Source organism: Ranitomeya variabilis, chromosome 2, assembly GCF_051348905.1.
Source record: "Ranitomeya variabilis isolate aRanVar5 chromosome 2, aRanVar5.hap1, whole genome shotgun sequence".
Classification (NCBI taxonomy): Eukaryota; Metazoa; Chordata; class Amphibia; order Anura; family Dendrobatidae; genus Ranitomeya; species Ranitomeya variabilis.
In genome coordinates, this window is record NC_135233.1 from 886,519,074 (window position 1) to 886,546,232 (window position 27,159).

At 43.1% G+C, this 27,159-nt stretch overlaps 1 protein-coding gene across 5 annotated transcripts in view; it reads left to right on the plus strand.

Moving 5' to 3' along the window:
- MCF2L2 (MCF.2 cell line derived transforming sequence-like 2) overlaps positions 1 to 27,159 on the plus strand; it is a 508,511-nt gene that overhangs the window by 79,412 nt on the left and 401,940 nt on the right. For 4 of the 5 annotated variants that reach the window (XM_077290423.1, XM_077290425.1, XM_077290426.1 and 1 more), the window contains exons 3-5: positions 1,059 to 1,173; positions 18,834 to 18,924; positions 22,588 to 22,707. In XM_077290423.1, the coding sequence (XP_077146538.1) occupies positions 1,059 to 1,173; positions 18,834 to 18,924; positions 22,588 to 22,707 (326 nt within the window). The remainder of the gene's footprint in view (positions 1 to 1,058; positions 1,174 to 18,833; positions 18,925 to 22,587; positions 22,708 to 27,159) is intronic. The other variant, XM_077290424.1, reaches the window with a different exon arrangement.

The following is a 27,159-nucleotide window of genomic DNA, read 5'->3' on the forward strand; positions in this document are numbered from 1 at the left end:
TTAGCGGTGGTGTCCGAGTGCTGCTAACAATGTTTCAAGTATTGATGAAAATTATTTCTTTAACACAACGCATTTCCTCAGATATCCCTTACCTAAGGAAGGAGTTTAACCCACTCCAAAACGCATTGTTATAAATTGTGTTCATCAATACCTGAAACATTGTTGGCAGCACATGGACACCACCGACAATCTTCCTCCAGTAGTCTGTTTCTCTCTCCACCCAGGTGGGTGTGAGTGCAATGGGGTGGGTGAGTGTGAGTGCAGTGGGGTGGATGGGGTGAGTGCAGTGGGGTGGGTGAGTGCAGTGGGGTGGATGGGTAGGAGTGCAGTGGGGTGGGTGAGTGTGAGTGCAGTCGGGTAGGTGGGTATGAGTGCAGTGGGGTGGGTCGGTGTGAACGCAGTGGCCGGAGCAGCAGCCGTTCAGTGTTTTTACAACAGAGTTGTTCTGCACACAACTTACCCAGGTGAACAGTTCTCATCCCACCACCCTCCCAGCTGTCTTGCGTTTTACACAGGGAGCACCTATTTTCTGTTCTTCTTTTACACACGTTAGTCTACAACGCAGCAAAAAGATAGACATATTGTAGTCCAGTACAGCACTATAAAGTATAATTGCTCTAAAAGTTTGTGACATTTCAAAAAGTCACAAATGATGAATTAGATAAAACCTCTTGATAACCAAAATACTGTACAAGATATAAAACAGACAAAATACAGTAAGTAAAGTTAACTTAAAGAAGGTGCATATTAAATAATGAGTAAGTCGTAAATGAAATACAAAGTCAACATTAGGTCACGTTCACACAAAATTGTCAGAGTTTAATACAGAAAAGCAAATTTATATGATAAAATATATTACAGAGTTTCTCATTTTCACATGAACTATTGATTAATGGAAAAAAAAAATATAATTAAAATGACGATTACTCATAAAACTCTGTGGTTGGTTGTTGACACTTTGCCATAAGAAGCTTTAATTACTATATTCTTTTAATTTGATATGTGTGAAATGTATGTGAAATTAGAAGAAAACAGTAAATGATATTTTCTATTTTCAGGTGGCAGAGGAAAAGATGGAGCACCTATAATATCCTTTCCGGAATATCCCAACTTCACAGAGATTCCTGACGATGATTTTCTGAATGTTGTTACCTATTTAACAAGCATCCCAAGGTAAGCATGCCAACAGGCAAAACCAATTGGTGCAGATGGGAAATGCATTCTGATTGGATTATTTTCATCTAATGACTAATTTCAGACGATCCTAAAAAGAAATCAATAATGCGAAGTACAACATAGGTCACAGGAGTTAAATCAGATTGTGAATGTAGAACATATTTTCATGTTACATTCACAATATGTGATCTGTTACTCATCAGTTAATGACCCAAACGAGCAGATACTGTATGAGATCTGAGCAGTGTCAGACTGGGGTGCCAAGGGCACACAAGTATGCAACTCCAGGGCCCCAGTTTTCAGCTACATGCAAATGTGACATTATCCTCAATCACAAATTTACATAACAATGAACTGGGCAGATTGTTAAATGAATAAGATGCTGCCTTTATCTGTACATAGTGATTCAAGTATATTATGCCAAATACTGCTCCTATAAGAGGGTGGTGGCCCACTCTTGTGCAGGTGCCAACTGGATGATTCTCCAGTTCTCCTGTGGTCCAGTCCAAGCTTGGATCTGAGCCATGAGGAAAAGGTGTCCATGCCGTCCCTTGCATTCAGTGATCATCCACATGCCATTATTGTGGGCAACACGTCCACTTTTCTCCCACTTAATAAAATTGATACATGCGGTCTGGTAAATGTAGTAATTACATTTATAAATTGGATTTTAATTCTACTGTATAGATTATGGTGGTATGGTAGATGTGAGATCTTCATATGCTCCCTAGAGGCTTTCTGTAGGATCTGCCTTCAAAATCAGATCAGTGGAGGTCCAAATCCCAACTCTCAAGAAGATTGAAGGTACTCGAGCATGTAGCCTGTCCTGTTGATTTTCGGGCAAAGCTGTTTTAGTTCTGTTATATACTGGGTGATGAATAAGGTGGTGTTTCTCCTACACATATTTTGTATATAAATGTACAGTTGTGTCGTTTGCCAAAAAAACTTTTGGCTGACAAAGTGTTGGTCTACCAGAAACTGTTTGACAAAGGCCCTCATCTAGACCCTCACCTGACAAGTATTCCCATAGTTCTAGCTTAAGCAAATAGTCTCCTTCACAAAGGAAAAGAGCAAAGACTCTAGCGCCACCTATTGGACATAGTAATCCTAAAAGTTAACATTGACTCTTTAAAGGGCCTTACGACATGACTTAAGGTACCTTCACACGAAGCGACGCTGCAGCGATAGCGACAACGATGCCGATCGCTGCAGCGTCGCTGTTTGATCGCTGGAGAGCTGTCACACAGACCGCTCTCCAGCGACCAACGATGCCGAGGTCCCCGGGTAACCAGGGTAAACATCGGGTTGCTAAGCGCAGGGCCGCGCTTAGTAACCCGATGTTTACCCTGGTTACCAGCGTAAAAGTAAAAAAAACAAACAGTACATGCTCACCTTCGCGTCCCCCAGCCTCTGCTTCCTGACACTGACTGAGCTCCGGCCTTAAAGTGAAAGTGAAAGCACAGCGGTGACGTCACCGCTGTGCTGTTAGGGCCGGAGCTCAGTCAGTGTCAGGAAGCAGACGCTGGGGGACGCGCAGGTGAGCATGTACTGTTTGTTTTTTTTACTTTTACGCTGGTAACCAGGGTAAACATCGGGTTACTAAGCGCGGCCCTGCGCTTAGTAACCCGATATTTACCCTGGTTACCAGTGTAAAATATCGCTGGTATCGTTGCTTTTGCTTTCAAACACAACGATACACAGCGATCGGACGACCAAATAAAGTTCTGGACTTTATTCAGCGACCAGCGACATCACAGCAGGATCCTGATCGCTGCTGCGTGTCAAACGAAACGATATCGCTAGCCAGGACGCTGCAACGTCACGGATCGCTAGCAATGTCGTTTCGTGTGAAGGTACCTTTAGGATAAGAGGCCAAACAGATCCTCTATTTGCATGTTCTGTTTTTTTCCACCCTTGTAAGTGCAAAACATGAGAACTGGTTGGCTGGGAGAGATTCCTTTGATAGTGTGCCAAGTCAGGAGAAGGAGCCTTATAAGCCATGCAATTCTCCCCAGAAAATTCAATGTGCAATAGTTTTTACTGTAATTATGCAAGTATGAAAAGGAGCATACAAGAAACATATTTCCAATATTCTTTTGTCTCAGCCACACATGCTTTTTTGTAGTGAAGTAAGCCTAGCTGTTGTTATCATTGTCATTTATGACTAAGAAAACTTAGAGTAGATGTTCTAGATGATGGCTCAGTTTCCATCCATTGGACCTGACAAATTTAGCCAAATGTGGCAATAGATTAATATTGTTATCATTTGTGTAAGGTTACCTACGTTTGAAAAACTTGTTCTTATTTTAGCAAAGTATTTTTGGGTGTAAATGCAGTCCATCTGGTTCAGATTAAGACTGTTAATACTGTTTCTACATATGAACCAGGCCGCAGTGGCGTAAAATAAGGAGTTGTGCTTTTCCAGCAGATGTAGGCTGTCATGAAAGCCAGCCAAAATTTTCATGGGGCAGTCACACCATATGACACATCTCCTATGCTCTCATGTTCTTTTTGTGTAGTAAACGTTCTCTTGCCGTAGCTGAATATGTCAATCAATGGTTTCCCGTTCTACGGCTCCTCACTCTGACACAGAGACTTTCCTTTGAGAATCATAATATTAAAGTACAGAATACCCAAGGTTTTTGCTGTACACATTGGTATTCTGCAGTAGTAGTGTTGTTCTGACTCAGTGACTTGTGCAGTATTTCCCTGTCAGCCTGTCTTTTCTGCGAATACATTTTCTATTTTGGTTATAGTGACATAATTCAGTCAACAAGTATGGACTGTGCTTCTTCCAGGTCAGTTTACTTCTTGCGGCCTCCTGCTGTTTTATTAACCATTCATAGCTGCCCTGATGTCAATATACAGGTACACTGCCAAATGGAAGTGTAAATACGAGGCAAGTCCACAATGTTATATATATATATATATATATATATATATATATATATATATATATATACTGTACATATCTACATATATTTATTTTTTCATATTATCCTACACTAGATACTTCCCCCTCATATAGTATGAAAAACAATGCCCTATACACATTGAATACGCTGCTCCCTGAAAGTACTGTAATCCAAAAAATACAAAACAGACAACAGCACCAGGATCTTGAAAAATTGAAAAATGTATAACAACCTAATAGTCTTCGAGGTGTCAGCTCAACAATGAGCCTTTCTCCAGGTTTGTTGCCATTGTTGACCTGAAAGACACACATGTATATAAATATATCTCAGTGGAGACAATCATTCCTCATGCATGCAAAAGTTTAAGTGCTCCTGACCCCACATCTCCTGGCCAAGTGAGGAAGCAAGCAAAAGAGAGTATATAGACAGAACAGGAGGGGATCGCAGCTGCTGCTTTCTGTGAGGTAAAACATTTCCCTGCCTGTTTAAAAATAATGTTTTACCTCACTGAAAAAATAGTTTTTCTTCACAGAATCGGCTGTGATCCTATGTTGTCCTGTCTGTATACTCTTTGGCTTCCCCCCCGCCCAGGAGCTGTGGTATGATCAGACCATGTTCCTGCACTGTAAGACACAGCTATTACACAGTACACAGCAGGGGCAGATTTATGAGATTTGCTCAGCATAGGAACATTTTTTTACTCATCCAAATGTGGAACATATTATCCTATTGATTAAAATGCACTTTGGCCCTGAGAAAACCATTTTAAAGGTTTCTGTACTGGCATGTCAAGTGGTATATGCATGAGTGTGCGATTTTCTAGGCACTCTGTGAGCCAGAAGGGCAAAGAATAATGAATCCATGCAGCTTCAGTGTCCTGAGGGTGCAGGTTTGCTACTTAGAAATTATAGGACAGCTCTATGGCTGCTTTGCACTTTTTCCTCCTGTTAACAACTAATCAGAAATCCAACAAAGAAGACTGATATAAAGTCAAGACATGAATAAAAGAATGTAACCTTTATTCAACAAGAATAAAGTGGGTGCGGTGGAAAAACAACAAGAAAAAGAGCACACATGGAATAAACAAGAATAAAAAAGTATGACATATAAATACAATTGTAAAACAGTTGTAAAAAACTGGCAGGGCTTGACAAAGACTACTCCGAAACGTGACTTCTTCCTTGGAGTCTGCTACCACTAAGGTACATTACGACATATTAGCCCAGAGCATATACATCTTTATTTCACATCTTTTTTGCTATTCAAATGACTATTACCCAGTATCACTAATAACGTCCACATTATTTACTTACCTGTTTCAGGTCCCACTATGGTATTACGATGAACTCTGGTTTATCACATACCATATATCATTCCATCATAGGATTCTCTTTTCTCACTGTGTAGCTTTTTCTCTCAGTTTTTTTTACTAAATGTATATGAAATTTTATTCCATTTCCCTGTACAGCTTACCGTATATAAATGTGTGTGCATTTTACATTATCTTGTGCTTTTACGCTAAGCAACTAATAAGGTAGACTAGTTTTAACCTCTTCCCTCTTGCCTGAAGTCACACAGCAGTGAGGCTGTCAGTCAAGCAGCAGAAGTCGTAACTGGGAGGAAAATAGAGCTGGAGTGACAGAGGCTTCACATCTACAGCCTCATTTCCATATCAATTCAAATGCTGATTTCTCAGTAGGGGAGGAAGGGACTGACCATGTAAAGGTATTGCTAGACTTGTCTTTGAAAGCTCTACATGCTGTGAGGCAGTGAGGGGAATTATATGTGAGGGACTGTATGTGTCCCCCAGGATGCGCAGAGAAGCGTGCTGAGCCCGCTGTAGTGCATTGCAGTCACAGACATAGCTGTGATTGCAGTGCAGTATAAAAGTAAGTTTGGACTTGGTCAAGCTATTTGGCCAAGGCAGATTTAAGAAAACCCAGTATGGGCTTTTATTTTTGGAGTGAACTACAGGATGGCAGTGGGGCGGTTCCCTCACTCCAGCCGGGTCCTACAAGTGGCCCATGGCCACATATCCCCATTTAAAAACCCTGCAGCAATGAGTTGGGTGTGTCAGTGTTTGCTTGCAAGCGGCAGAGCAGGTGGCGCTGCAACAACCGGCTTGTGTGAAGTCAACACTGAGCCGAGGGAAGCATAACTCCTGGCGCCCCCTCAGCGTGACGGTGGTGCAGTTGCCCACGGCAAATTGTCTCGGGTACGGACTGTTTTGACGCCCGGCTGCAGTCCGCAGGATACCGTTTTGACTTTAAGTTGTGAGTTTTTTGACACTAATGACATTTGCATTGAACTTTACTGGGTCGCTGCCTCATTATAGCATGGTGTGAACACCGCCACACTACAATGCGCATATTAATAGTTTTGAGGAGTGAAATACTGCTGACAGATTCCCTTTAAAATTGTTTTTCAGTAATGTATACAAAAAGTATTTTGTGAGACTTTGCTATACTTTGCTAGAAAATGCAGACATATTTGCTTTTGTAAATGTTTAAGAATCAAAGTTAAACATGGAATAATAATTTCTTTCACCATCCATATATAGAACGCTAGATAAATTATGCTGTCAAATATATGACATGTTAATGCTAGAACTGGTCATCAGTATGAGATTGGTGGAGGTCCAGTACCCCAACCTATCAGCTGAAAACTGCTCTTGCAGTGGCTAAATATAAGTGAGGTCATGGCGGTACACGTCAGTGTGTACAGGGCGGTATTCATAGCCTACTGGCTGCTGTTGAGTGCTGCGCTTTATCTGCCATTCAAGTTTAAAATTAAAGGGGTTGTCTGCTACTCGGATATTCACTTCTCAATCACTATATTTCCTCAGTGTAAAATAATAACAGCTATGCTCACCTCTGGTAAAGGTGCCATTCTAGGGACGTCAACACCTGTTTTCCCAGGCTAGCATGACGCTGTCATGCCAGTCCTGCAGCCGATTACTCTTACTTCCTTTGAACAAAGTTGTCATCCGGAACAGGTGAAAGCTGACGCTGGTCTCTGACTTCCTCCGAATGTCAGTTATGTCTGAAGGAGGTGACAATGAAGTGGTTTCTGATTGGCTGCGGGGGTTCATGTGACAGCAACGTTATGCAAGCCCCAGAGAGCAGGTGCTGCCGTTCCTTTAACAGCAGCGGCACCAGAGGTGTGTATAACTGTTATTAATTTACATGGGGGAAATATAGTGACTGAGAAGGGGGTTGTCCGAGTAGCATACGACCCCTCTAATATAAGTTGTATAGAGCTGCCTCAGAAAATCTTGGGTGCTATTTGATAGCATTCATTGTTGTTTCTGACAGAATACTCATGCTCATTCACGCATTGCATTTTTGCTGCTTTTTTCCTCACGTTTTTGCAGTGGAATAAAGCACAGCACAGCACAATACCAGCCAAACCATTGTGAAATCTCGTTTTTTCTCCTTGTGCATTTCCAGCTGCGGTGCATTGTTTCAAATCTGCAGCATGTCAATTCTTTTAGCATTTTTGCATCGTTTTTTAACTAGTGATGAGCGAACGTGCTCGGATAAGGTGTTATCTGAGAATGCTTTAAAAATATATCCGAGTTTCCCGCAGCTGCATGTCTCACCGCTGTTCAACAGCCGCATAACATACAGAGATTGCCTAACAAACAGGGAATCCCTGCATGTGTTGCGGTTGTCAAACAGCGGCGAGACATGCAGCCGCAGGGACTTGAACACATTATTCGAGCATGCCAAAGACACTTGGTTAGCACACGTTATCCAAGCTTGTTCCCTCATCACTATGTTCAAGTCATTAAAAAATATAGGGAAAATGCACATAAAAAGCATTTAAAAAATGTATATAAAAACATGTCAAATATGTATTTTCTGCAGTGTTTTTCATACAAACACCCTGTTTTTCTGGTGGAGAAATGTCGGCTGTACGTATACTACGCGTCCTCATGGCCTATCAATATATTGAATTGTCAGAGTTGCAGTAATCTGTAATAATTCATTTGTGTTCAGAATATCTTCTCGTGTTTCATTTTCATGCTGTTCCTCCTTTCACCTGTGTATTTCCATATTGTACGTTATCCATTGAGTCACTGTGAACAGGACAATCAATATACATGGGTATATTGTCATTAACTCCTTCCTTGTACCACCCATTTTATGGCTATTTGCATAATTATTTTATTGTATATTACTTAGGAAACGGTTTACGGAGACATGGAAGAGGCAGCTGGTAATTAGGAGAGCAGCCACATGTACTTTGTATCTCTTAGTATTCCTATTACACACAGCAGTGAAATGGATATGATATCTTCAGAGCTGCAAACATTTTGAACAGTTCAGCTTTAAATAAATTTGATATTTGTTACATTTTGAGTGTGTTTACATTATGATTTTTAATATATACTTTTTATATAATTTCTACAATCTCTTTATTGCAGTCAGAGCTCTGATTTTCCTGTAGAGGTAGCTAAATCCTCTCCAAATTCATAGTTACTTGTTAGGCTGCCGTCACACTAGCAGTATTTGGTCAGTATTTTACATCAGTATTTGTAAGCCAAAACCAGGAGTGGGTGATAAATGCAGAAGTGGTGCATATGTTTCTATTATACTTTTCCTCTAATTGTTCCACTCCTGGTTTTGGCTACAAATACTGATGGAAAATACTGACCAAATACTGCTTGTGTGATGGCAGCCTTAAAACTTTGTCTTTTTTTTTTCTAAACAAGTGGACTAATGTAACTTTTCAAATTCTGTTCTTCTTTGGAGATGAGCGGATCGATCTGCGGAGGATCGAGTTTGAATCGTATTTCCTGAAATTCTTGGTTTCATGTAAAGTTGAACATTTTGAAATGTGATTTGCTGTTCGCAAACAGAAAAAAAACATGCCTGGCACAATTTCCCATATGGTCAGCGGGGTCCTCTTTCTTTCTCCTCTCCCCCACGTGTATTCTCTGAACGATTACAAGCTTTCCATTGAGATTCATGCAACTGTATTCATCACGAATCAAGTTTAAAACAATCCACTCATCCTTACTCTGCATTCTTTGATGACACACACAAAAAATGGATAAGTATTATGTCATTCTGTAATGCTGTAGATAAGCCCCGATGTATCCTGAAAGATGAGAAAAAGAGGTTAGATTATACTCACTTGGGTGGGGGTCCGATCCGATGGGCGTCGCAGTCCGGTCTGGGGCCTCCCATCTTCATAGGATGACGTCCTCTTCTTGTCTTCTCGCTGCAGCTCCCGCGCAGGCGTACTTTGTCTGCCCTGTTGAGGGCAGAGCAAAGTACTGCAGTGCGCAGGTGCCGGGCCTCTCTGACCTTTCCCGGCACCTGCGCACTGCAGTTCTTTGCTCTGCGCTCAACAGGGCAGACAAAGTACGCCTGCGGCGTGAAGACAAGAAGAGGACGTCATCGTAAGAAGATGGGAGGCCCCGGACCGGACCGCGACGCCCATCGGACCCGGACTGCATCGGTACCGCCCCTGGGTGAGTATAATCTAACCTCTTTTTCTCATCTTTCAGGTAACATCGGGGGCTTATCTACAGCATTACAGAATGCTGTAGATAAGCCCCTGATGCCGGTGGGCTTACTTCATCTTCAGTTTTGGGGGTGACAGGTTCCCTTTAATGGGTAAAAAAATGAGCTTTTTTGAATTTAACAAATGGCTGCAATGAAACAAAGAGTGAAAAATTTAAAGGGGTCTGAATACTTTCTGTACCCACTGTAGATAGATAGATTAAAAGCCGGCAAATGATCTGCCACGTATAGTATAATCACATAGTGACAGGTTAGAATAGAATAGATGGAATAGAAATATACACATAGAATACATATGTATATACATGTCAGTAACACACATATGTATATGTATTTATTTTGCACAGAAAGATAGATAGAAGAAAAGCCGGTAATTCATCTGCTGGCTTCTGTAAAATCACTGCAGGAGCTGACAGGATAGAAGAGATGGATTACATACAGTAAATGTGTGTATGCAAATTAGGGAACATGTATGCAATTGATAAAGTAATTAATAAAAGATTCTTCTTGGGGAAAAAAATGTCGTGGGCTCCTGCGCAATTTTCAGAACCAGCATAGGGAATGCCAGTGCCTGGGGGCTGATATTAATAGCCTAGGAAGAGACCATGGTTATTGCCCCCCCCCCCCACACACTAAAAACACACGCCAATTCTGGCACTTAGCCTTGCTCATCCCATTTGCCCAGTAGCGGTGGCAAGTGGGGTAATAGTTGTGGAGTTGATGTCACCTTTGTATTGTAAGGTGACAGCAAGCCCACGGCTTAGTAATGGAGAGGTGTCAATAAGACCATCTCGGCTGAAACTACTGGTGAATTAGGAGATGCTGGGAGTGGAGCTTCAGTGACTAGCGGTGACGTCACTGATGCTGCGCTACCTCACAGCCTGACCTGCGCTGAACTTTGGAGCGTGGGAAAATGCCAGTTCAAATGTTACCATATACAGTGTGACGTGATAACAGTCATTCAAGGTATAGTTGATCTTTAGAACCATCTGCATACAATTACAAGCATATTAGTTCCGGTATTGCGCAATTGCAACCTGAATTCTTTCAGCTCCATCTTGGTAAAGCTTCTATGAAGTTTTCCTTCCTGACATGCACATTGTAACCTATAGGATGCTGGTTTTCATTGCAATGTACTGTTAGACAGATGGGATGAGCCATGTACTGTACTTAATTGTATACAGCTGGTTCTAATGATCAATTATATCTTGAAGCACTGATATCACGTCACACTGTTTATGGTAATATTTTTTTGCACTGTATCACTTTATGTAATCATGCTCTGACATATTATTATGTGAATCATGTTGTTACACTGCTGTATTTTTATATATTGATGTTAAATGCTTTGCTAATCAAGTTACCTTAAATATTCTGCACATGCACTTTTGTAAATGTCCACGCTTGGGATTGAAACGTTGCCACATGGGCTATTAAAAGAGCACTTAATTGCTATAGTTGGTGTGGTGCCTCAACTCTATTTATATATATTTATATGTATATATCCCATTCCTCACCCATCCCCTGCAGACTGTGAGCCCTCGCGGGCAGGGTCCTCCCTCCTTCTGTACCTTTTAGTGCCTTGTTTTTTGCTCATGTTTATTGTATTTGTCTATTTGCCCCCTTTTCACATGTAAAGCGCCATTGAATAAATGGCGCTATAAAAATGTATAATAATATATATATTTATGCGCTAAGAATCTTCATTTCATCTATTACTGTAAGTTTTATGAAAAAAAAATTTTGGGAAAAAATTTGTGAAAAATATTTTTGAGAAGTATAATTCATATTGAATATTTGTCTGTGTTTTCACATGACCTAGATTCATGTACATGTGCTGCTGTGTTCTTTTATATATATATATATATATATATATATATATATATATACAGTATATATATATATACACACACACACACACACACACACACACACACACACACACACACAAACTCCCGCACAGTACAGGACCTGTGTTATCATCATGGTCACATGACTGCGATGTCACCAAAGGTCCTTATGCAGTCTCAACATCACAAATTACATTGATATTGCAGAGCTATTAATGTAATTTCTGATGTAGACACTGGGGGAGTGGGAGCCCTGGGCAATTACCCAGTTTGCTGTCTCTACTAACGCCAGCCCTTGATGGGTGCTTAGTGCCAGGAGAACACATTGTAATTGGGGTATTTAAATATAGGGTTAGGAATGAAAACTGAACTTTTACGTGAGATGTCCTTCTTTTACTAGCTGAAATTATTTGGCACTCATTAATGTTTTATAAATATGTTTAACCATTCACGCCGCAGACCATTTTTATTTTTGTGTTTGTTCTTTGCTCCCTTGCTTCTCAGAGCCTGAACTTTTCTATTTTTCTGTCAATATGGCCATGTGAGGGCTTGTTTTTGAGGGACGAGTTGTACCTTTGAACGACACCATTGGGTTTTACCATATTGTTTACTGGAAAACAGGAAAAAAAATTCCAAGTGCTATGAAATTGCAAAAAAATGCAATTCCACAACAGTTTTTTGTTCTTTTTTACCATGTCCATGAAATGTCCATTCTGATTTTCCAGCTCATTAAGAGTTTGTAGATGCCAAACATGTCTAGGTTCTTTTAAATTTAAGTGATGAAAAAAATCCAAAGTTTGTTAAAAAAAAAAAAAAAAATTGCGTCATTTTCTGAGACCCATAGTGTCTCCATTTTTCGTGATCTGGGGCTGGGTGAGGGCTTATTTTTTGCGTGCTGAGCTGACATTTTTAAATATATCATTTTGGTGCAGATATGATCTTTTGATCGGCCGTTATTGCATTTTCATGACCAAAACAAATGTAATTCTAGCGGGTTTTTTTGTTCACTATGCAGTTCACTTATCGGATCTTGATAGATCGGGCAATTCTAAAAGCAGCGATACCAAATATGTGTATTTTTATTTTTAAAAAATAGTTTTATGAATGGGGGAAAGGGGATATTTGAACTGTTATATATTTTTTATTTTTTAAATATTTTTAAAAACATTTTTTCTTACTTTTCACTTGGTTCAATAGTCTCCATGGAAGACTAGAAGCTGTAATAATCCGATTGCTTCTGCTACACATAGGCCATGATCAGATCGCCTGTGTGTAGCAAAAATGCTCACTTCCTATGAGCTCAGGGTGGTGCTCATAGCAATCTGGCGCTGACAACCACAGGGGTCTGCTGCAGACCCCAGGTTGTCATGACAACCCATTGGCGACCCGCGGTCATGTGACTCCGGGCGCGGATGGGCGGGATTAGTGACATGCTTCCAGCGTCATCACATTAAATGCTGCTGTCGGAGAATGACAGCGGCATTTAACAGGTTAACAGCCATGGGTGGATTGCAATTCCACCCGCGGCTGTTGGGGGCACATGTCAACTGTTCAAAAAAGCTAAAATGTGGCAGGAAAGATGTGGGCTCAGTCCCGGAGACCACATTAAAGGGAGAGACACAACATGCGCAGTACATGTACAGCGCATGTCGTGAAGGGGTTAATATGTGCAGACATAAAACTGTGTACACAAGACATGTGAATGCTGATATTTGCACTTGTTTCTGTTTACACCCTTTCCCATGGTGTTCTGGTGTCTCTGTGTTTATCCTTGGCAGTGCCACAAATTTATCATGGTTTTTTCCACGGACATGTATTGTGATTACACACAGATTACATTATTTTATTTGATTATGTTAAGTCCAAGTTTAAAAAGGTTTATAAGTTCAGGAAATAAGCCAAGTTACTGTCAATTCAAAGTAACAAAATAATTAACACAAAAGAGCTGTGACTTGAGGCTACAGATAACAACAGATGACGTCTGTGTTCCTGACTACCTTAGATAATCAGTTTTAGCACCTATAAAATCTTTGTAAATAATCTGTATCCAATATATACATTGAATTAAAACACCAAAAAGGAAAACTTGTGGAATTATGGGAATCACAGGATCAATAGACATGTTAATCTTATGAAAAGAATTAAAAAAATTGAAACATTTTCAAAACATTTTTCTACAAAATGTCCCAGGAGCATTTTTTCAACACAACAACACTAGGCTTCATGTTGCTTGTGCTACTGTTAGCAACCTGTGTAGCTTAAAGGGAACCTGTCACCCCCAAAATCGAAGGTGAGCTAAGCCCACCGGCATCAGGGGTTATCTACAGCATTCTGGAATGCTGTAGATAAGCCCCCGATGTATCCTGAAAGATGAGAAAAAGAGGTTAGATTATACTCACCCAGGGGCGGTCCCGCTGCGGTCCGGTCCGATAGGCGTCGCGGTCCGGACCAGCACCTCCCATCTTCTTAAGATGACGTCCTCCTCCTGTCTTCATGCTGCGGCTCCGGCGCAGGTGTACTTTGTCTGCCCTGTTGAAGGCAGAGCAAAGTACTGCAGTGCGCAGGCGCCTGGAAAGGTCCGAGAGGCCCGGCGCCTGCGCATTTCAGTACTTTGCTCTGCCCTCAACAGATCAGACAAAGTACGCCTGCGCCGGAGCCGCAGCGTGAAGACAAGAAGAGGACGTCATCCTATGAAGATCGGAGGCCACAAACCGGACCGCGACGCCCATGGGATCGGACCGCCTGCCCAGGTAAGTATAATCTAACCTCTTTTTCTCATCTTTCAGGATACATCGCGGGCTTATCTACAGCATTACAGAATGCTGTAGATAAGCCCCTGATGACAATGGGCTTAGCTCATCTTCGATTTCGGGGGTGACAGGTTCCCTTTAAATGTTCTACCATGGCCTGCATCGTCTGTGAACTTGTCCCCCATCGAACACATCTGAGATATCATTGCTCAGCAATTTTTGTGTGTAAGTAAATACTCTTCCATAAAGGCCAACTCTATGGATTGTACAGCTTATGGTGGTCATATGGACACTCCAGTCTCATATTGGGAACTCTGCAGCTCCTTCAGGGTTACCTCTAGTCTATGTTCTGCCTCTCTCATTAATGGTCCCCTTATACAGCCTGAGAGTTTTGAGACTGGAATATTTTTTTATCACCCAACCCTGACTTGTACTTCTTAATAACTTTGTCCCCGACTTGTTTGGAGACCTCTTTGGTCTTCATGGTGTTGTTTGGTTAGTGGTGCCTCTTGCTTAATGGTGTTGCAGCCTCTGTGGCCTTTCAGAAAAGGTGTATATATACTGACAGACCATGTGACTTATGAAGGTAATTGCTTTCAACACAGAGGTGTAGCTAGGGTTTTGGCCCAGGGGGGGCGAAACTTCTGAGTGGGCCCCTAACCAGATAACCTTGATTACAACTCGGTGACGCGCCCTATAGTGGAGGAGAACCTCAGCAGATGACTGTTCTGTTACTGAAGATAATCTCTATATAACGACCAACATGGATATTACCGCCATATGGTCAGTGGTACATACCAGCCTTACAGAACATATAAAAGATCACTGCACAGTTACAGATAATGTCTTACCGCTGATGTCCTTTCTGATGGAATCGTTCACTTTTCCCATCTTTTCCATCTGGCCCAGACCAACATGACAACGTCTTCCAGCCACGAATCATCTGCAGAGAATACAACAAAGACACATTTCACTTCTCATATTCCAGCCCCATCACCATCTATCCCCAACCTGCACAAACTCCTCATCCTACTGCTACCCCAATACTGAGCTGCTGCTGCCGTATGTGTCCCTATTACTCCACCTGATACCCCAATACTGAGCCGCTGCTGCCGTATGTGTCCCTATTACTGCACCTGATACCCCAATACTAAGCCACTGCTGCCGTATGTGTCCCTATTACTCCACCTGATACCCCAATAGTGAGCCGCTGCTGCCGTATGTGTCCCTATTACTGCACCTGATACCCCAATACTGAGCCACTGCTGCCGTATGTGTCCCTATTACTGCACCTGATACCCCAATACTGAGCCGCTGCTGCCGTATGTGTCCTTATTACTGCCCCTGATGCCCCAATACTGAGCCGCTACTGCCGTATGTGTCCTTATTACTGCCCCTGATACCCCAATACTGAGCCGCTGCTGCCATATGTGTCCCTATTACTTCACCTGATGCCCCAATACTGAGCCGCTGCTGCCATATGTGTCCCTATTACTCCACCTGATACCCCAATACTGAGCCGCTGCTGCCGTATGTGACCCTATTACTGCACCTGATACCCCAATTCTAAGCCACTGCTGCCGTATGTGTCCCTATTACTGCACCTGATACCCCAATACTGAGCCGCTGCTGCTGTATGTGTCCCTATTACTGCATCTGATACCCCAATACTGAGCCGCTGCTGCCGTATGTGTCCTTATTACTGCACCTGATACCCCAATACTAAGCCACGGCTGCCGTATGTGTCCCTATTACTGCACCTGATACCCTAATACTGAGCCGCTGGTGCCGTATGTGTCCTTATTACTGCCCCTGATACCCCAATACTGAGCCGCTGCTGCTGTATGTGTCCCTATTACTGCACCTGATACCCCAATACTGAGCCGCTGCTGCCGTATGTGTCCTTATTACTGCCCCTGATACCCCAATACTGAGCCGCTGCTGCCGTATGTGTCCCTATTACTGCACCTGATACCCCAATACTGAGCCGCTGCTGCCGTATGTGTCCCTATTACTGCACCTGAGACCCCAATACTAAGCCGCTGCTGCCGTATGTGTCCCTATTACTCCACCTGATACCCCAATACTGAGCCGCTGCTGCCGTAGGTGTCCCTATTTTTGCATCTGATACCCCAATACTGGGCCGCTGCTGCCGTATGTGTCCCTATTACTCCACCTGATACCCCAATAGTGAGCTGCTGCTGCCGTATGTGTCCCTATTACTGCACCTGATACCCCAATACTGAGCCGCTGCTGCCGTATGTGTCCCTATTACTGCACCTGATACCCCAATACTGAGCCGCTGCTGCCGTATGTGTCCTTATTACTGCCCCTGATACCCCAATACTGAGCCACTGCTGCCGTATGTGTCCCTATTACTGCTCCTGATACCCCAATACTGAGCCGCTGCTGCCGTATGTGTCCTTATTACTGCCCCTGACACCCCAAGACTGAGCCGCTGCTGCCGTATGTGTCCCTATTACTGCACCTGATACCCCAATACTGAGCCGCTTCTGCCGTATGTGTCCCTATTACTGCACCTGAGACCCCAATACTAAGCCGCTGCTGCCGTATGTGTCCCTATTACTCCACCTGAGACCTCAATACTGAGCCGCTGCTGCCGTATGTGTCCCTATTACTCCACCTGATACCCCAATAGTGAGCCGCTGCTGCCGTATGTGTCCCTATTACTGCACCTGATACCCCAATACTGAGCCGCTGCTGCCGTATATGTCCCTATTACTGCACCTGCTGTGTGGTTCTCTGTGCCCTCTAAATTCTAAAGCACCCCTCCATAATATAGTAATGCCGGGTGCAAGTGCCTTAGAAAACAGTGCCCATATTTTGCCCCTAGAAAGTAATAATGCCATGTGTGCCCCTTTGATAGCCACAGTAACCTGAGTTCCCCTATAACAATAAGTGCCCACTTTACATTTAATAAAGTCCCGAGCCTCCCCCATGTACAGCTCCCCTATACACAGCATGATGCTCTCTTATACACAGTATACTGACCCCTTAGTAGCCCCCAAACTGTTTGATGGCTCCAACAATGTATAATAACCCCCACACTGTAATCTCCATACTGTATGATGGCCCCCTAGATAGCCTCCATATACAGTAGCATAATGCACCAAATAGTCCACAATATAGTATAATGCACTCTCCATAGGCAGACACTGTAATAAGGCAGCACCCCCATATAGGCAGACCTTGTAATAAGGCAGTACCCCCATAGTCATACTCTGTAATAAGGCAGCCCCCATAGTCAGACCCTGTAATAAGGCAGCACCCCTACAGGCAGACCCTGTAATAAGGCGGCAGACCCTGTAATAAGGCAGCACCCCCATAGTCAGACCCTTTAATAAGGCAGCCCCCATATACCCTGTAATGAGGCAGCCCCCCCATAGTCAGACCCTGTAATAAGGCAGCACCCCCATAGTCAGACCCTGTAATAAGGCAGCACCCCTATAGTCAGACCCTGTAATAAGGCAGCACCTCCATAGTCAGACCCTGTAAAAAGGCAGCCCCTGTAATAAGGCAGCACCCCCATAGTCAGACCCTGTAATAAGGCAGCACCCCCATAGTCAGCCCCTGTAAGGAGGCAGCACCCCCATAGTCAGACCCTGTTATAAGGCAGCCCCCATAGTCAGACCCTGTAATAAGGCAGCACCCCCATAGTCAGACCCTGTAATGAGGCAGCACCCACATAGTCAGACCCTGTAATAAGGCAGCCCGCATAGTCAGACCCTGTAATGAGGCAGCACCCCTATAGACAGACCCAGTAATAAGGCAGCACCCCTATAGGCAGACCCTGTAATAAGGCAGCCCCCCATAGTCAGACCCTGTAATGAGGCAGCAGCACCCATTAAAATAAATAAATAAATAAATAAATACTCACCTCTCTTCTTCCTGGTTCCTGCGCTGCTCCAGCTGATCTCCTGATAGCGGGCGCCGGGCAGTGACGTCATCGCGCCCGCTGTCAGTGTTGGCGACGTCAGACGCTGACACTGACAGGGGGATGATGGGAGAAGGAGCGTAGCGCTCCTTCTCCCATCATTGCGATCAGCTTTATCGGCTAAATGCCGGTACAGCTGATCTTCCGATGACGGCGGGGGGCCCACTGCTGGCACCGGGGCCCCCCGCCTGCTCAGGGGCCCCATAGCGGCCGGCGGCAGAGCAGGGAGATCGATTCTCCCTGGTCTGCCGCAGAAGTTAACTGTATCGGCACGCTGCGAGCGCCGATACGGTTACAGTGGCGTAGCTGCGGGTGGTCCCCCTCAGAGCACCGGGCCCGGGGTGCCCGCACCCTCTGCCCCCCCGGTAGCTACGCTACTGTTGCAACAGAAATTTTTAGGGTCTCCTTTGGAAAAGATGTGAATACATATGCACATGCCAATTTTTAGCTATTTTATCCCATAAATGTAATTTATGCCTATATTTTTCTCACTTTACTTCATCAACTTAGACTACTTAGTGCTGATGGATCACACACAAATCGGATTACAAAAATATTTAAACACAGGTTGTATTGTAACACAATAGGTAAAAAGCCAAGGGGGTGAATACTTTCGCAAGCCACTGTATAACCCTCTCTTTCTTATTTTACAGTCTCGAGGCTGCCAGCATTGGGTTTATCATCATTATAGACAGACGGAAGGATAAGTGGAGCTCAGTGAAAGCATCGCTTACACGTATAGCGGTATGTCCACAATTTGTCTGTTGTTCCTTGAAATTGTCTCCAATCATGTCTCATAGCCATTCTCTCATAGAAAACTAGTCTTCAACCTAAATCTTTTCTCTTCCTGGATATCTCTACTAGTGATGACAGAGAACTAAAATGCTGGAGTTCTCGAATCGAGCTGTTGGATGCTCGGATGGGCTTGACTTGAGTGCCAAGAATAATGCAGGTTAATGGGAAACTCAAGAATTTTTCCGAAAGATCCTGAGAAGAGAGATAAGGAGGCAGGAAAATTGCTGCTGAAATTCATGGAAACAGCGCTCAATTGGAATGGGAACTGCATGTGGAAGACGCCTGGATGCATCTCTGACTTCCAGGTTGCTTCTGGGAACATTGTTGTCAGAGTATTGCTCTACTTTTACGGACTGTCAATAAAACATTCAAAACCGAATATAAAATGGATTTTAAAGGAACAAATGTTAGGAAATGACTTGTATATAAGGCAAAATGAAAACAAAAAGGTTCCTCACCCCTTAATAGCTGGGCCATCTCTCACTGTATTTCCTCGTCGCCTTTGACTACAGTAGATGACATAGTGAAATAAAACTACACCCACAGGTAGATGTAATTTTAAGATTTTACTACCTTATCTGGGCATGTGGTGTGTATGACATGGTCATTACACATCCTGTTTAATTTATGAAGGAAGGATTCTGAAACTCATAACCCATGCGGACAATGCAGGAGCTGACAAAAATTAGAAGGAAGAGAGACACCAATACATCCTGTATTGGACATAAAGGAGGGCCTCATAAACATTCTGTTAAAACTTTTAGATAGTGGATCTCTGTCACGGATGTGGTTTGTGGAACCACTGTGTCACGGACCAGGAGAGCCTGGAGGGGCTTGACTAAGTGAGCACCGAACTGTTCACTAGAGCCTCTGATGGTGAGGTTAAGCTTGGCTCACGATAAACACCAGGTGCCACTCCAGGACAGACCAACGGACGCGCAGCAGCTGGACCCAGTAGGAAAGACAGAATGGTGCAGCAGGCAGAGTTGGTATCAGAGTGCAGCAGTTAGAGGATGAATCAGAGTGCAGAAGGCAGAGTTGGTATCAGAGTGCAGCAGGCAGAGTTGGTATCAGAGTGCAGCAGGCAGAGCTTGAATCAGAGTTCAGCAGGCAGGATCTGCACCAAAGTGCAGCAGGCAGGATCTGGACCAGGGTGCAGCAGGCAGGATCTGCACCAGAGTGCAGCAGGCAGGAACTGCACCAGAGTGCAGCGAGCAGGATCTGCACCAGAGTGCAGCAGCAACTGGTACGCAACCTTACGCAACTTATACTGCAGAACAGGAAGGTTGCTCAGGCATCTCCCCAGTGAGGAGGAAGCATTATATACATAATGCCCCACAGCCACTGGCTGGGGAGGAAATAGCAAGTGCACGCGCTGGCCCTTTAAGAGGACAGGAGCGCGCACACACGTGCCTTAAGGACATGGCTGGGAGCCCAGCTGGAAGCATGTAGAGCATGGGGAAGGAATGAACCGACTACAGCGCGAGTGAGTGAAGTGACACGCTGGAGACCCTGCCTGTCAGAGCAGGGATCCAGCGCAGTGCTAACAGTCTCCTAGACTCATAAAGCCTATGCACTAAGTGCAAGGGCTGCAAAAATGTAGAAAGAGGGACTGTAATACATCCTGGAGGACGCGTAGAGCAGGGCCTCAGAAAACCTTTTTTCTCACATTTTAAGGAGTAGGACTCCTAGACTGCTAAAGCCTATACACTAAGTGCAAGAACTGCCAAAAATTAGACCTTGGTGGTGGTCAGGCTGGTAGTGGTCAGGCCCCTGCTGATCTTGGCACCACACAGATTGAAAATGACCGTTCTTTTATCTTCCGCACATTCTTTAAACATTCACCAGACTGGTGAACTCCTAACCCTTGGCCTAGGAACTTGCTGCATGTGAGTGCTCTGGTGAACAGTTGCCCTCCTTCTCCCTCTTGCCTCCCCACTACCTCTTCCTACCTGTTGCAGTGCTGCAGATTCCTCACCCTCTGCACTGCTGTCCTTGCTCTGAACAGCACCTTCCCAGATTGGGTCAAGTGACTCTCCCGCCTTGTCTTCCACTTCAGCACTCTAGTCCTCTTGATTGTGGCCCACGGCCTCGGCCTCTGCATGCACCATCAGCAACACGTTCACTTCCCCATCCCTTACCGCATGCCTTGCTCATTTTAAATTAAGTACATAGCATTTGCTTGTAATCTTTCTGGTATTAATAGGGAAAAGAAAATATGTAGCCCTGAAAAGGACTTTTGCTTTTAGGTTGTAGCAGCAGTATACCTATAGAAGGACTGCAATAAACCCTGTCTATATGCCTTAACAACATCATTGTTTGCAAATGAATTTGGAGCATCTTTCAACTGTCATGCACCCCCACCAAAAATTTACGTCAGCCAGAGACTGGAATACATTTCCAGTGTAATTTACAACACCTTAGTAATGGAAATTATTTTTAATTAAATGAGTGCGCTTGGTCATGCTCCATCCCGCCCTCCTCAGCCCACTTTTCTAAAAGTTGGAGCCCATCTGGAGTGGTGTAAAAACGACAAACGTCACAGTGTTTTTGCTCAAACACTTTCCTACATTTCAAGGTGTTTTACACTAGGATTTTGGTGAAAACAGCTTGATGAATTGGGCCCAAAGTGTTTAAAGGTGGCTTTTGTTGTAGTGGCGCTGGGTGGTGTATGCCTGGAAGTCTGTCGGAAGTTTAAGTCATGAAATGCTTTCAACATACAGTATACCTCTGATGGAAGGACAAACCAAGATTAGAATGCTGCAGTTGTGCTAGGTAGTTTCTCAGAAACTGCCCCACAAACCAGCTGAATAAACAAGAACTTGACCATAACTGGATAAAATAGGACAAAGGTGATGCACACAGTAATACTCTTCTCAACATTGGAATTGCAGTTAAAGGAAATGTAATGGAATTATGAAAATCACAGTCCGAGCAAGGAGGGCATTAATCAGAGAGGCCGCACAGAGACCAAAGGTAACCTGAAGAAGCTGCAGCGTTCCCAAGCAGAGACTGGAGTATCTGCCCATATGAGCACAATAAGCCGTACACACCATAGAGGTGGCCTTTATGGAAGAGTGGGCAGAAAAAAGACTTTACTTGTATACAAAAATTTCCTACCAATGAGATCTCAGATGTACTTGATGGAACAGAAGTCCAAAGACGATGGTAGAACATTTAGGCCACGCAGGTTGCTCACAGTAGCACAAGCAATATGTGGCCTGGTGTGGTCGTATTGAAAAATAGGCTCCTGGGACACTTTGGTGAAATGGCTATACTACTGGATCCACCACCAAATCAATGTAACGCCGAGCTGTATTTGTAATGAAGACTAGAGATGTCCGACTACCGTACATTATGCTACCCCACACTGATTCCAATAAATCTTTTATCTTCACGATTTAGTTTCTTCTACTGTTGGATTGCAATATGATAAAAGTCAATAATACTTACATTTCTCATTGGTAAATATAACTAACCAGTGTAATAATTATTCAGTACTGTGTGCTATGTAATGATTAGATTATTCCAATGGCTTGTAATGAAATGTGAAGAAAGGGGAAAAGGACACAGTGTTTTAATAATATTCATATATCTTCTGATTCTTCTTAGGGTGCCTTCCCAGGGAATCTGCAGTTAGTTTTTATTTTGCGCCCATCTCGGTTTATACAAAGGACTATTGCAGACATTGGAATTAAACTCTACAGAGATGACTTTAAAATGAAGGTACCGGTAAGCGTGTATTTTCATCTTGTGTTCAGCGGCATGTGCTCATGTATATCACTTTGTGTCACTGATCCTTGATTCTACTCCTTACAACAGCAGTTTCTGCAACCCATGTGAGAAGTCATTGGTTCTGATCCTGATGTTGTTACACAATTCAAACCCAATTCACATCTCTTCAGGTACATAGAAACATGCAGAAACATCAAGTGACATTTTTTGGTGTTTATTGAAAAAAGTCACGAAAAATCAGATGGACCAACGCAGATCTATAAAACTGCAGTGCAAATGACCAATATAGGCAAAACATTTTGTCTATTTTATCAAGTTCACGAATATATCTAAGGGTAAATACATGGCATTCTCTCCCCGGTCTTGTGTAGTGGAAACCCCCTTTAAACATAGCATATATTAACTTTAAGTTTGCTTAATTTATTTAGGCTTTGTACATGAAATGGATCTTCCTATCTAACAAATGAACTGCAAATCATTACTTTTGGATTAGTGGAGGTCTGATCTCTGGGACACCCAATGATCTTTAAAATTAACTGTATTAGTGCTTTGGCCCCTGTAGTGCAGCGGTAGCACACTTATGCAGTGATGAGGCAGTGACCCAGCAAAGTTCCAAACAAAAGTCTCTTCAATGCATTTACTTCACAGCATGAATGTCCAATTCACACAAGTATGCATCCTTAAAGTCCAATTCACAGCACTACATAGTACTGGTATCCTCCGGATCGCTGCCAGAACCATATCCTCCGGATTACAGTCACTAAACACACCAGTGCACTTCTGACCAGTTGCCATGGGTGACTGCACCATCATGTTAACCCCTTCACCCCGAAGCCTGTTTTCACCTAAGTGACAGGGCCAATTTTTACAATTCTTACCACTGTCACTTTATGAGGTCATAACTCTGAAACGCTTCAACGGATCCTGGTGATTCTGACATTGTTTTCTCGTGACATATTGTACTTCATGATAGTGGTAAAACTTCATCGATATGACTTGCATTTATTTGTGAAAAAAACAGAAATTTGTCGAAAATTATGAAAATTTAGCAATTTTCAAATTTTTTGTTTTTATGCCCTTAAATTAGAGAGTTATATCACATAATATAGTTAATAAACAACATTTCCCACATGTCTGCTTTACATCAGCACAATTTTGGAAACATATTTTTTTTTGTTAGGGAGTTATAAGGGTTAAAAGTTGACCATCGATTTCTCATTTTTGCAACAAAATTTGCAAAACCATTTTTTTTACGGACCACCTCACACTTGAAGTGACTTTGAGGGGTCTATATGACAGAAAATACCCAAAAGTGACACCATTCTAAAAACTGCACCCCTCAAGGTACTCAAAACCACATTCAAAAATTTTATTAACCCTTCAGGTGCTTCACAGTAATTTTTGGAATGTTTAAAAAAAATTGAACATTTAACTTTTTTTTTACAAAATTTTTACTTCAGATCCAATTTGTTTTATCTTACTAAGGGTAACAGGAGAAATTGGACCAAAAAAGTTGTTGTACAATTTGTCCTGAGTACGCCGATACCCCACATGTTGGGGTAAACCAATGTTTGGGCACATGGCAGAGCTTGGAAGGGAAGGAGCGCCATTTGACTTTTCAATGCAAGATTTGCTGGTATTGAGATCGGAACCCATGTCCCGATTGGAGAGCCCCTGACGTGCCTAAACAGTGGAAACCCCCACAAGTGACACCATTTTGGAAAGTAGACCCCCTAAGGAACTTATCTAGATGTGTGGTGAGGACTTTGAACCTCCAAGTGCTTCACAGAAGTTTACAATGTAGAGCCGTAAAAAAAATTTCATATTAATTTTCACAAAAAATGATCTTTTCGCCCCAAATTTTTTATTTTCCCAGGGGTAACAGGATAAATTGGACCCCAAAAGTTGTTGTGCAATTTGTCCTGAGTACGCTTATACTTCATATATGGGGATAAACCACTGTTTGAGCGCATGGCAGAGCTCGGAAGGGAAGGAGTGCCGTTTGACTTTTCAATGCAAAATTGGCTGGAATTGAGATCGGAACCCATGTCGCGTTTGGAGAGCCCCTGACGTGCTTAAACAGTAGAAACCCCCCACAAGTGACCACATTTTGGAAAGAAGACCCCCTAAGGAACTTATCTAGATGTGTGGTGAGCACTTTTAACCCCCAATTGTTTCACTAAAGTTTAGAATGTAGCGCCGTGAAAATTAAAAAATCATTTTTTCTTTCCACAAAATGATGTTTTAGCCCGCAATTTTTTTTCCCAAGGGTAACAGGAGAAATTGGACCACAAAAGTTAGTGTCCAATTTGTCCTGAGTACGCTGATACCCCATACATGGGGGAAACCACTGTTTGGGCGCACGGCAGAGCTCGGAAGGGAAGGAGCGCCGTTTGAAATGCAGACTTAGATGGATTGGTCTGCAGGCGTCATGTTGCATTTGCAGAGTCCCTGATGTACCTAAACAGTAGAAACCCCCCACAAGTGACCCCATATTGGAAACTAGACCCCCCAAGGAACTTATCTAAATGTGTTGTGAGAACTTTGAACCAACAAGTGTTTCTCTACAGTTTATAACGCAGAGCCGTGAAAATAAAAAATATTTTTTTTCCACGAAAATGATATTTTAGCCCCCACATCTTTTTTTCCCAAGAGTAACAGGAGAAATTGGACCACAAAAGTTGTTGTCCAATTTGTGCTGAGTACGCTGATACCCCATATATGGGGGGGAACCACTGTTTGGGCGCACGGCAGAGATCGGAAGGGAAGGAGCACTGTTTTACTTGTTCAAAGCAGAATTGGCTGGACTTGAGATCGGACGCCATGTCGCATTTGGAGAGCCCCTGATGTGCCTAAACAGTGGAAACCCCCCAATTCTAACTGAAACCCTAGCCCTAGCCCTAACCCTAGCCCTAACCCCAACCCTAACCCCAACCCTAACTCTAGCCCTAGCCCTAACCCTAGCCCTAACCCTAACCCTAGCCCTAATGGGAAAATGGAAATAAATACATTTTTTTAAATTTTATTATTTTTCCCTAATTAAGGGGGTGATGAAGGGGGGTTTGATTTACTTTTATAGCGTTTTTTTGGCAGATTTTTATGATTGGCAGCCGTCACACACTAAAAGATCCTTTTTATTGGAAAAAATAGTTTTTGCATCACCACATTTTGAGAGCTATAATTTATCCATATTTTTGCCCACAGAGTCATGTGAGATCTTGTTTTTTGCGGGACGAGTTGACGTTTTTATTGGTAACATTTTCGGGCACATGACATTTTTTGATCGCTTTTTATTCTGATTTTTGGGAGGCGGAATGAACAAAAAACAGCAATTCCTGAAATTCTTTTAGGGGGGGCGTTTATAGCGTTCCACGTGTGGTAAAATTGATAAAGCAGCTTCATTCTTCAGGTCAGTACGATTACAGCGATACCTCATTTATATAATTTTTTTATGTTTTGGCGCTTTTACACAATAAAAACTATTTTATATAAAAAAAATAATTGTTTTTGCATCGCTTTATTCTGAGAGCTATAACTTTTTTATTTTTTCTGCTAATTATCCTGTATGGTGGTTTTTTCTTTGCGGGACAAGATGACGTTTTCATCGGTACCATGGTTATTTATATGCGTCTTTTTGATCGCGTGTTATTCCACTTTTTCTTCGCCTGTATGATAATAAAGCGTTGTTTTTTGCCTTGTTTTTTTTTTTTTTTTTTTGCGGTGCTCACTGAAGGGGTTAACTAGTGGGATAGTTTTATAGAGCGGGTCGTTACAGACGCGGCGATACCAAATATGTGTACTTTTATTGTTTTTTTTAGTTTACATAAATAAATGGATTTACTGGGAAATTTTTTTTTTTCCTTTATTTGGGGATTTATTTTTTTTTATACATTCTATTTTTTTTTTTTACTTTCTACTATTGTCCCAGGGTGGGACATCACTGTATTACATCTGATCGTTGATCTGACAGTGTGCATAGCACTCTGTCAGATCAACGATCTGACAGGCAAGCTTAGGAGGCTTTCCGGCGCCTGCTCTCAGCAGCTTTTGCAGGCGCCGGCAAGCCAGGTCATTTTATGACCCGGAAGGAGTCCCACGGCCATCTTGGATCCGGAGACTCCTTCCGGATCACCGGAGCAACGCGATCTCATCGCGTTGCTCCGGTGGGAGAGCGCAGAGAGCCCCCGTCCCTGCGCAATCCCCCTCTATGCCGCTGTCACTACTGACAGCGGCATCAGAGGGGTTAGATGCCCGCGATCGGCGCTAGCGCCGATCGTGGGCATCGCTGCGGGGTGTCAGCTGTCATATACAGCTGACACCCGCACCCAATCAGTGATGATCGGTGCGCCGTACTAGTACTGCGGCTGGCACAAATGCAGTGCCGGCAGCGCAGTACTAGTACGGCGCATGGCGCGAAGGGGTTAATGTCTCTTTACTCACAGCTTTCCA